This window comes from Plectropomus leopardus, chromosome 13 (assembly GCF_008729295.1).
Source record: "Plectropomus leopardus isolate mb chromosome 13, YSFRI_Pleo_2.0, whole genome shotgun sequence".
In the NCBI taxonomy this organism is placed as follows: domain Eukaryota; kingdom Metazoa; phylum Chordata; class Actinopteri; order Perciformes; family Serranidae; genus Plectropomus; species Plectropomus leopardus.
Window position 1 is genome coordinate 18606845 of NC_056475.1, and position 11129 is coordinate 18617973.

General features: G+C 38.4%; 2 protein-coding genes across 2 annotated transcripts; one reads left to right on the top strand and one right to left on the bottom strand.

The window, feature by feature from the left end:
• The first annotated feature begins 1956 nt into the window (after window positions 1–1956).
• LOC121952089 (arachidonate 5-lipoxygenase-activating protein) lies at window positions 1957–6703 on the top strand. Its single transcript, XM_042498566.1, has 5 exons — window positions 1957–2107; window positions 2209–2290; window positions 4462–4532; window positions 6274–6355; window positions 6443–6703. Exons 1-5 carry the CDS (start codon window positions 2038–2040, stop codon window positions 6603–6605), a joined length of 468 nt encoding a protein of 155 aa, XP_042354500.1. The 5' UTR covers window positions 1957–2037; the 3' UTR covers window positions 6606–6703.
• Window positions 6704–6727: 24 nt separating this feature from the next.
• On the bottom strand, window positions 6728–9150 carry LOC121952088 (mesenteric estrogen-dependent adipogenesis protein-like). Its single transcript, XM_042498565.1, has 5 exons — window positions 8927–9150; window positions 8371–8507; window positions 7551–7666; window positions 7279–7452; window positions 6728–7165 (listed from the first exon to the last, which is right to left on the bottom strand). The coding sequence occupies exons 1-5, from the start codon at window positions 9124–9126 to the stop codon at window positions 7151–7153; spliced, it is 642 nt and encodes a 213-aa protein (XP_042354499.1). The 5' UTR covers window positions 9127–9150; the 3' UTR covers window positions 6728–7150.
• Window positions 9151–11129: the final 1979 nt, after the last annotated feature.

The window sequence follows — 11129 nt, forward strand, 5'->3', positions numbered from 1 at the left end:
AGAAAAAATGAAAGATTTTTATTTTAGGATAATTTACATTTAAGTTACAGTTAGCTGACTTTGAACATCATCTCAGGAATAGCAAACAAATGTTGCCCACTCTGGCTCCATATTCATTTCTCTTTTATTTAGATGACATTTCGGCCCTCGGGCCTTCTTAAGATTGACAATTGTTGATTGACTGTTGTCAACTAGATTAATGGTCTTGAAGAAGGCCTGTGGGCCCAAATGTCATCTATATAAAAGAGAAATGCATATGGAGCCAGTGTGTGTGACACTTGTTTCTTATACTTTTAAGTCTACAGCCAGTGCTCCTTTGTGAGTGTTACTTTTCTGTTTTGGTTGAACATCATTTTACATTATGAAGAGCAATACTTAGGGTCGTCAGTAGAGCACACTGTCATGATTATATATCATATTGTGGACTCTGCTTTTGGGTTTAGACATGTTTTTCATGTTACCCGCACTCTGTTTCAAGCTTAATTTTTGTACTATCTACCCTCATGTGTCATGTCCGGTTTTACTCCTTGTTTTTGTGTTTCCCTGATTAGTTTCACCTGTCTTCTATCAGTCTCTTTTGTCCTCCCTTGTTAGAGTCTTCCCTGCACACCTGTTCTGTTTTAGTCGATTCTGCTTCACCCTTGTGTTTCCCACTACACCTTCATTTGTTAGCCAATTGTTTCCCTCCTATTGTCCGCTACCTCATCCATGTCGTCTGTCCATTGTCCTCTGTGTATAAATACCTGTGTGTCCCCCCCTTGTTCTTTGTCAGTTTGTCTGCTATCCTTGCTGTTAGCCCTGCTTTGACCATGCTGTCTTAACCTCTCTGTTTTTTGCTATTGTCTTTACCCAAATTCTTCCCTGTTATCCTGGTTGGTTTGAGTTCAGTTTGTTTTATTCGTGTTTCATTTATACTTTGGGTTTTATGAATATCTGCATGTTCTGGGGCATTTTATGTGCGTTATAAGTCACTTTTTGTTTGTATACCTGGCTTATCATTTTGTTTTGCATTTGAGCCCTCATCCAACTTCACCCTGTGACACACACCCTTTAATAGTGTTTGATACATTAACCCTTTGAGACCTTTGAGATGGAAAGAAGGCAATGTACAATTAAAAGGAAAAATGAAGCAAAAACTAAGTTCCTCATACCCATTTTTTTCAAGGTTTAAATACCTTTGAAAGTCATCTGAAAGCAGCACAAGGACATAATGTCACTCCAGGGTTAAAAGGTCTAAATAAGGGCCCATGGCAAACATGAACTCAATAATTAATTCCATCTCTGAAAACAGCATCGGCAGAATTGGCTGCTTTTGACTGGGGTTTCCCAGAACCCAGAAAATTTAAAAGCACTAATTAAAACAGAGACAGAAAACAATGATATGAAGTTAGAATGATAGAATAAAGCACCTGTAAGATATGAATATGGAATTTCTGGTCTTACTTCAGAAAAAGATCTCAATACTTCCTCCACCCCTGCGGCAGATGTTTTGACCTGTCATAGAAGGAACACCACATGTGGTAAGGTATTTAAGACATTGACTGCTAACAATATGGTATCCTCTGCAATCAAGAATGTGAAATAGGGTTAACTACTCTCAAACACATATTCATAATATTAGCAGATTTCACATGCATTAGTCTTGCTTGTTTGCCTGAAAACTCTATAAAGGTCTTTCAAAGAGCCTCAAAGAACATTAACCTGTACAATGACGATGATGCAAATTTCTTCAAGTAAAACTGTATTTGTCGATGTGCGTGTGATCTGATGACTATCACACAAACACACACAGAGGAGGCAGTTTGTTTGTAACACCCTGTATTAAGCCAGAGCATCATTTACATAAAGAGGAAGCCACAAACAAGTGTGTGTGTGTGTGTGTGTGTTGGTGGTGGCAAGGGGATGGAAGAGCACATGACGTCATAGAGGGACAGATCAGGTTTATGCTCTGCAAGCTGACTGCAAAGACACACTTCTGGACATGAAAGAGAAGCTCAACCTCTACATCCACCTGCTCCTATAGCTCGCAAGCGCATCATGGACGTCATAGTGGTGGAAAGCATTTACCTCCTGGTCATCGTCACCCTCATCAGCGTACTTCAGAATGGTAAGAAAGAGCAAAAAGCATCAAGTTTTAAAATTCTTATTCAGTAAAGATGATAAAAATTCAATGTTTTGCGATGCCATTATTGATCTCTGTGTTTTAAGCATTCTTCGCCCTGAAGGTAGAGAAGGAGTGCAACAGACAAAATGTCAACACATCTGCTTTTGAACGAGTTTCTTGCGCCAAGTAAGTGTTATCCTCGTACTCTGTGAATCTAATGAAACAAATGGTGAAAAAACAATGAGGATTTTTGTTCTTTTTGTTTCCTACAATAACACTCTGGAACTTTCCATTTGGGTTTAACATTTCCTCTAATATGACGTCCTTTGAGAGGCAGGCCTCATTTGCCTGCACAGTCCCAGATAGGCGGAAAAAAAGCTAGTGCAGAGCTTATTTGAATGCTTGCTGGGAAGGCGACAATAGCCATTAGGAAAACATTTATTCTTCCAGCCTCCTAGTTAGGTGACTCATCATTCTGGGTTTAAGTTACAGGAGTGAGAACTGCTCTTATCTTTGCAATTTGTGACCGGTGGATATTTAAAATTGATGTCATACGCAACATGAAATCAAGCTTGTTTCTCAAAAATGTGACTTTTACGCATATTGCAAAACCACTTGACGCATAAAGGTTTGCCAACTCAACAGTAAATGTACCTGACAATTACTCAATTAACTGCTGAGTTTACAAATATTTTGTTAATTATCAAAAATGCCAGACACACTGAGATAAAGAAAACAAGCTTGCTCTGCTTAAAATTATTGGCTGCCTTTAAATATTAAATTAGGCAAGCTGAGAAACTTGAGTACCTTAAACTTATAGTATATATAACTTATAGAATAAATAGTTGGGACGATCAGTGTCAAGCTGACAAATTAGTCCCATCAACTTTAAACATTAAGTTCAATCAGCAAGTTATTTTAGTGGTACTAACAATAAATTTCAAGTTTAACAAACCTGAATCCAGTTAACACAGGATTACTAGTAAAACCAACAAACTTGAATCGATATCTTACAGAAATGTAAATAAAAGTTTCTCAAACAAGCGTCTTGTTAAATTAACTTAATTAACTGAATTTTTGCAGTCTTATATAAAATGCTCTGCTCCTTTAACTCAGAATCATGACATATTTAATGTTCCTTTAGAAATAAGTCGTGCAGTTTTGTGTGTGTTAACAAGTGAGGATATTCAGAGGAGGATATTCAGTTGAGTGTTTTTTCGAGAAGTAATGTTACAAACAAAACAAGAGAAAAAAAGATTTCTGGCAATTTGTCTTCACTTCTTTGATGTTCAGATGAATAGATTTCTAAAACTCATTACTTTCTGTTATTCTGCTAACTTAAATGTCAGGATTTGTTGCTCTCCTCTGTTTCATATCATGTAAAATGAATGTGATTGTGTTTTGGACTGCTGATCAGACAATCTGAAAATTATTTCATTTTTTTCTGAACTGTTTTAGGCCACACAATTAATAAGCTAATCAGAAAAATAGTCACCCTATCTTAAAAGTAATCATAATTTGCAGCTATTCAGTGATAATGCTTGATGTTGCACCACTGCATCACATTGATGTACTTGGAAAATCAGGCTTAAACTCGTAATTCAAATCTAATAAGTGTAACTGACACAACGTCTCCGTCTTTAGTCCAGAGGCTTTATTAGTCCACCAGCAGCAATGCACTTCCTGTTTTTATCTGAGCCACATCCTGTCTTGTATGTAATGGGAGGATTTTGAACATTTGCCTCTCAAATGTGATGCAAACATTTGGTGACATTTTAAAAATCACTCATATTTGTAATATATCCTATTGGTAAAACTATCCATTATTTCATTGGAAATAAATAATTCTGTGTAAAAAAAAAAAAAAAAAAGAAATCAGACTGTGACCCCTCAGATTAATCTTGGGACCCCTTCTCAGGTCGCCACCGACAGGTTGAGAATCCCTGCTCTGAGGAATGATGTTTTTTGGAGGACTCTTCTGACGTGTGAGATTGGAAAAGGTTTGAGGGACACTGCTCTGTGTAACACACTGTAGTGATTATTGCAATGTATTGCAACAGCCAGTTTGTGCTGACTGGGAGAGTGGGCTCAACTTTTCCTGGCTTCCCACTTCAGCTCTGTTCCTCCAACACTCAGACAGACACATTGGGTTTTCTAACTCATGTACTGTTTTATCCCTTGGATCCTTTTTTTCCCCCTTACAGCCACTTCTGCTCTGCAGTCTGAAAAAAATTTCGTAACAGCCATAGAAAAAGCAGCCACGCTGTCGGTAACAGTTTGCAGATTGCTCCATGGTTCCTTATTGCAGGTGACTTCCTTGAAATGTGTTAATTGCAGCTCTTGTTTGTTTCTCTCAGCCGTAACTGCATGGATGCTTATCCCACTTTCCTGGCAGTAATGTGGTGTGCCGGCCTGTGTCTCAGTCAAGGTAATCATTAATCAGTTACCATATAGGAGACGGTCACACTTTTGTGTCCTGTAAACACAACACACCCACACAGAGTCAACTCAGCGGAGGAAAAACATTCCTATGTATGTTTTGTTCTATAAATATCCTTTTTTGTCTATAGATCAATCTTTATGTTTGAGAGCCAGCACGTTCAGAACTGCATCCATACTAAAAATAGCAACATGTACACCATATGGTGGAAAGTATGTGGATGCTTGAACACACCCAAACATCTCATTCAAAAGCAATGTGCATTAATGTGCCTCCACTCTTCAGATTAGACTTTCCACAAGATTTCTGAGCCTGGCTGCAGAGATTTGCTCCTGTTCAGCCACCCCGGCATCAGAGATTTAAGGCATTAGGTTATGGTGGGGTGATCAGACCCGGCTCACAGTTGGAATCCCAGTTCATCCCAAAGGTGTTGTATGGTGCTGAGGTCAAGGATCTGTGCAGGCCATGTAACTGGGAAAATCATTTTTTCATGGAATTTTTTTGAACAGGAGAAATAAGGGGAGCAGCATTTGTTCTTATCAGACAGGTTTCTTTCTGCAGAACGAATTTATGTATTCACTAGCAAGGACCACACCTCAACGTGAATTGATTTTGACAATTTATTGACATGAATGTAAATTTGGTATAAACATAGATTCTGAATATTGGAATGGATGGTTGAGTGCAGTGTGGGGAAGCTCCGGTGGGAATTCGCCGTGGCTCCCGGGCATGACGGACCCCTAGGACCCTACGGAGAGGGAAGAGAAAGAAAGAGATCGAGGGAGGGGTGGGGGGGGGGGTGGGGGGTGCAGAATAACGAGACGAAAGGGGGAGATCGGGTTAGGAGGATATTTAAGCCGGAAGAGGCGCGGTTGAGGTGCAGTAGAGGTGTGGTCCTGCTCCTGAAAACTCTGCTATAAGCTTCACATAAATTCATGTTCACACTCATAGCACAATAGGTCAAAATTCAATTTTGACACATTTAGGTTCTCATAAGCTCAGCACTTAATTAACCCAATATTAAGAATGACCACTTAAAACTGACATTTATGTATTTATTCATGTATTTATTATTTATTTATTTAACTCATATATGTCTAGTGGAAGATCTTGTCCACAGAACACAGAAGCATTATTAATATTGTTATTATTATTATTATTATTATTATGTGTATATGTGTGAACATGTATACGAAACCCAACTTTCCCCACTTAAGTCATATTTTACCCATGAATGTTATTCTTTTTAAACACTCCAGTTTATCCACTGCCCTTTAAAAAAAGTGTTTAACATGCTTTTTATTAACAATTTTAACATGAATTTTCTAGGCTACTTGCAAAGGAAAGCTTACTCACCATTGCCTCAGAGCTTCATCAGTAACCACGTCTCAACACATTAAAATAGCATATAAAACACATTATAAAACAATTAACGGGGAGCCTCCTAGTCTCACAGTTTGACTGTCTGAGGAGGGAGCAGGAATTTCAGCACAAACACTCAGTCGGCATGTGCGTGCTCGCCCTCTGAAAACAGTTTTGACTGATAAGATAAATACATAAACAAAAACATGACTACAATCTTTGAAAAAATGAGCCTAGATCAAACAGTGAAACACAGCCTGTAGACCAACAGTAGACAGGGGTGTCTGTATAATTTTGGCCATAGAGTGCATTATGAAACCACAGAGATTATATACTGAATTCAGCCTTTTCTGCCATCTGTTTGAAGCTCCTGCTGCCTTTGCTGGGATCATCTATCTTGTAGTACGACAGAAGTACTTTGTTGGATACATGGGACAAACCTCTCAGAGGTAAACGAACACAAGCGATCTATTTTGTGTGTGTTTTTGTGTTTATAGGTATGCATATAATTAATATATTTTCACATTTCTTTGTAGCACCCCAGGTTACCTGTTTGGAAAACGCATCCTTGGTTTCCTGTTCCTGATGTGCGTCGTGGGCATCTTCAGCTACCTGCTGATACGCCACTATGGCAACGACCACAAAGAATATGTAGAGATCATAACCAAAGCTGCCTCTACACTTCTCCTCATCCCGTAGTCCAGTGTTTGTCACATAATGACAACAACACTTCCCCACATTTATCTTTCAATTGATGAAAACGCCATTAAAACCCTGTACTCATTTGTTTTGTTTTATAAAAGAACATTTATTATGTTTGGTATAAAATAAAAACTTCTCACAAACAAGTGCTGATTCTTTAGTACAAAAGTCTACAAACCTTTAGTTGTGCAGTAAATCAGATTTGACCCCTTTAACCCCTCATACAACAAATGTAAATCGAGTTTAGTAGCAAAAAAAAGAAAGAAAAAACATCAATATAGACACAAAAGTTGCCTAAATAAACTTCATGGCATTCAGAATTTCATTGTCAGTCCTTGTCAGTGGTTTCCACTCACTGATCATGAGAAATCTCTGGACCCAGTTATCAGGTAGCTCCTGCAGTCCCAAGAGGTAGGCTTGTCCTTCACCTGGCAGGCTACAAACATCGTCTGTTGATTTAAGAGAGTTTCTTGAGGAAGCAGACTCCACCAAAAACCAGGCGTGTGATAAACTCTTTTTCTTGCTCTTCATCCACCGCTGGCTCATGTCAGTCTCAACTTTAATGGTAACAAAGATGAATAGAGAAGAAAAGTTAGACAAGCGCCTGCTGATAAATACAGAAAATGTTAAGGTTACTATCAACATGTAACATGTAATAAGAGGCACTCACGTTAAATTTTCTTTTGCTGAACCCAAACCAGTGTGGGAAGTCAAAGAGGGCATCAGAGTAGTATTTCAGGGTAAAGGAGGAGTCTCTCCACACAGGTTTGACTTTTATTTGTTTGTCAGTTATGATGTGGATGTGTTTCGCTGCCCAGCTCTCCAGCAGTTCGGTCAAGTCAATCTAAAATGAGAAAAAGACACGTTCAGTACAAAAAAACAAAACACAGCAGCTCCTGGAGTGAAGTTAACAATGTAAAAGTAACCAAAACTCCCGCTTACATCAACTCTGTAGCTCTCCCCAGCAACAGAGGAGATGGTCCAGTCCAGGCCTCTCTCCATCTGCCACTTGATGAAAGGATCGCTGCCGTCGATGGACACCACAAACTGCTTCAGAACTGATTCAAGAGGAAATAAGGAAGGAGAGAGTGCAGAAAAACATGTTGTCATGTACCACAAGTACTGTGCTGCCGTTGTAATTTCTCTACTCCACCCAGTGCAAACATCCCACGTTTGAGAGCCAGCATGAGTCACCCATGCCACCAAACTGCATGACCCATTCAGCAATGCAATGCAAGGGGTGCTTTTGAGGACCACTTGTGTTTTTACAGCTAGATTATTTCAGTCTCATTACATTTTGTGTGTTTTTAAACTGTGTCGGGCTGAGGTCTTGTGGTAAAATGGGTAGTAGGCTACAGTTTAACCCTTTCAAACCTGAGCAAATTGACTTAATTTCTTTCAAAAACATGGGAAGAAGGCAAGGAGCAACGAGAGGAGAAATGACCCAAAAAATAAGCAAGTTATTGGTGAAAGTATTAAAAAAATACCTGAAATTTAATTTAAATAAAAAGGAAGAAATGAAAGAAACTATTTTGCAAAAAATAATCTTAGATCTGTAACTATAATTACACGTGGTTGTCCCCTGACTTTTTCATAGTTACTTTTTCCCTTTTTTTCCTTCTGAAACATTTTTTGCCAAGTTGCTCATTGCCTTTTTCCCCATGTTTATGAAATAAATCACACCAATTTGCTCAAGGTTCAAAGTTAAAAAGCTTGTGAAAGACATCTGAAAGAAGCACAAGGTTTCAAAGAGTTAAGTTACCTCTGGCTTCATCTGCTGCCTTTTTGTTGGTCACTGAAAAGTTCTCTTCGCAGGCAGACATCAGCAGATAGATCTTCTTGGACAGCAGACTCTTTCTCATGCTGGTGTACTCCCATAAATTGTGCATTTTGACTTTCCTGTTTGAAAATCAGACAGTTTTAAATACACTTTTTAAATGTAAATTCACAGAGCTGTGCATCAGGTTCAGCTTATTTTATTTTTACCCGTAGGTAGATTTGGTTTGTAGTATGACGTGCAAGGCATCCATTAACACAGTTTTGGACACCACAGACAACATACAGGATAAAACATAAAAAGAAGATAATATATAAAACAATTAAAATGTTAATCAAAATGTTAATTGTGTAATAAAAGGCAATCAAAACACTAAACTACAATACTAAAAATAAAAACAATGCAAAAAACTATGACAAAATGATCAAATGATCTTGTGCAATTTTCCTACAGCTTGGTCACCAGTGGGATGGCAGCTGGAGCAAAAATGTGTACACCTTCAGAGTATCCATGCAGTGGCCTACATTTTTTTCTACCTCACCTTCCCAGCGACTTGTGGAAAACGATTCTCCCTCTGCAGGAGTCGAAGTCATCGATGAGCACCAGGTTTTTCTCCGAGTCGCTGTGGACTCGATACCCCGAGGGGACAGCCTCCACGGAGAAACCTTTCGGAGGTTTTGTGAGGAAGTCCTCCACCTGTGTCACTGTCATCCTGCTGCGGGACAGTTTGTTTATCGTCATGCTGTCACGCGTTTCTCCTGTGAGTCCTCCAGCTGCTGCGGCTGCTGCTGTTTATAAAGTGTGCCTCGCGCCTGCGGCTTTAATAACCAAGGTCAAGTTAAATATGTTGACACGAGAAGGCTTCCGGTCTCCTTTAGTCAAAATAGACAAACTCATCTGGAAAACTGTTGGTGGCTGCGATTTGTGTTTTTATCAAGTAAAGACCATTCCCTGGCACTAGCTTCTTAAATTTAAAGATTTGCTGCTTGTCTTATGTCCTAGGCTCATTCATAATATCATCAAAAAAACATTAATTTGTAGATTATGTGACATGAACAGTCAGTTCATATTTTTGTCAATCAAAATGTATTTACTGCAGTTCTGAGAACTTATTAACCATAAGCAAACAGAAATAGCCAGTTTATATAGGCTAATTGTAAATCATAGTAATACATTTGGGGGGCTTGGACTGGACATGCTGAAGTCATCAACTTGGCTTTGAAAATTTGTTATTGTCATTTTCAGTAGTTTCTGACATTTGATAGACTGAACAATCAATCGGTTAATTAGGAAAATAACATTTTAAAAGTACAAAAGTAAAGTTAAAGACCCAAAGTTAAAGACCCTGTCCTGGTCATGCTAATTACCGAGAGGTAACAGATTAATCATAATAATAACCTTAATTTATTAGAACATTTAAAAAAAAAAAAAACAGCAACAAAGTGCTATACAATTCAACTAAAAACATTTAAAAGACAAGGAGAATGAAATGAACTAAAATTTCATCAAAGTAAAAGACAAAATAAGAAACAAGAAACAAGAATATGAATCAATAAGGTAGCATTAAAATACAGCTCAGGTAAAATCAGGATATGCTTTTCGATAGAAATACGTCTTTAAGAGAGACTCCACCGTAGACAGCGACTCAGACAGATTACCTACGTAACTGATAGAGTTAAAGTGAATTCAAAGTATACAAATATATTCATTATATCTGAGATATCTGATGTTTCTCATGGAATTTCTCTCAAAGCAACTTTATTTTGAAGGCAGGTGTATTTACTTCCTGTTTTATGAAGCATGACATGGCTCGTAGGGACACAGTTGTATGTATATATAACACAATTCCTCCAAAGTAACTTCTAAGGACTTTATTAACTAATTAAGGCTCATATCAAGGCTGGCTGGCGCTGTCCTACATTCATGTAAAGCATAAATAACAGCCTACATAATGCACATACATACCAGTGAGTGGCTGTGCAAATAAAGTTATAAGTAATTAATAAAAGTATGACTCTTGAGTGCATGACTTTAAGAGAAGCCACTTGAAGGCTGTATTTGGCCTTGCACAGGGAAACAACAGCAGGTGGACTTTTGATCTGAGCAGGAAAAGTATAGCACCTAATTCAGACACAATGAGTCACCTGAGAGGCTTTGTTTAACAATGACAACATCAATGTGCTTCATGTTTGTATTTCGTATCAACAAACCTATTGCACTTGCAGACTTTTCCGATCACGTTGCAGCTTTTATTCATAAGCCATGTGTTTGTCTAGACCTTTGAAATGAATAGGCCTTCTTATTTACTATAGCTTTCCTCAGCAAACAACACACCAGGCAGTCCAAAACAGATGAATAAATCAAAGCTTTGCTTTTATTGCAAGTGACCCAGTTGTTGGAGTGAATCATAGCAGCTTTATCTTCTACCCATCCAGTTTTTATACTTTCCCGATTCCCTCTGAGCTGCATTGGAACAGAGCTCTCTGGTTTGAATTTCTTTCCATAAAGTTCACTTAAGTCACGCAAAAATGTGATCACTCACAGCTGTGGTTTCACAGCAGAGCCGACCTGTTTAATTTTTGCAGCCAACAAGTAGACTCAGTGGTCAGGAGGCCGTTGACTCATTTGTTCTGGATGTCTTTACCAGTCTGCAGGCCTACAACAGACATCACGCTTTTCAGCCTCCTTTTTGGATACTTCTTGCTCATGTGAGTCTATAAACAACACCTGCCCCATGTGGAAAA

Bases quoted from the DNA above. Each gene is read 5' to 3' on its own strand.
- LOC121952089 (XM_042498566.1), top strand. From the start codon at position 2,038: ATGGACGTCATAGTGGTGGAAAGCATTTACCTCCTGGTCATCGTCACC. The intron at 2,108-2,208 runs GTAAGAAAGAGC...CTGTGTTTTAAG, and splicing joins CATCAGCGTACTTCAGAATG to CATTCTTCGCCCTGAAGGTA. The intron at 4,533-6,273 runs GTAATCATTAAT...ATCTGTTTGAAG, and splicing joins CGGCCTGTGTCTCAGTCAAG to CTCCTGCTGCCTTTGCTGGG.
- LOC121952088 (XM_042498565.1), bottom strand. From the start codon at position 9,126: ATGACGATAAACAAACTGTCCCGCAGCAGGATGACAGTGACACAGGTG. The intron at 7,667-8,370 runs GTAACTTAACTC...CTCTTGAATCAG, and splicing joins GGCAGCAGATGAAGCCAGAG to TTCTGAAGCAGTTTGTGGTG. The intron at 7,453-7,550 runs GTAAGCGGGAGT...TTCTCATTTTAG, and splicing joins GGGAGAGCTACAGAGTTGAT to ATTGACTTGACCGAACTGCT.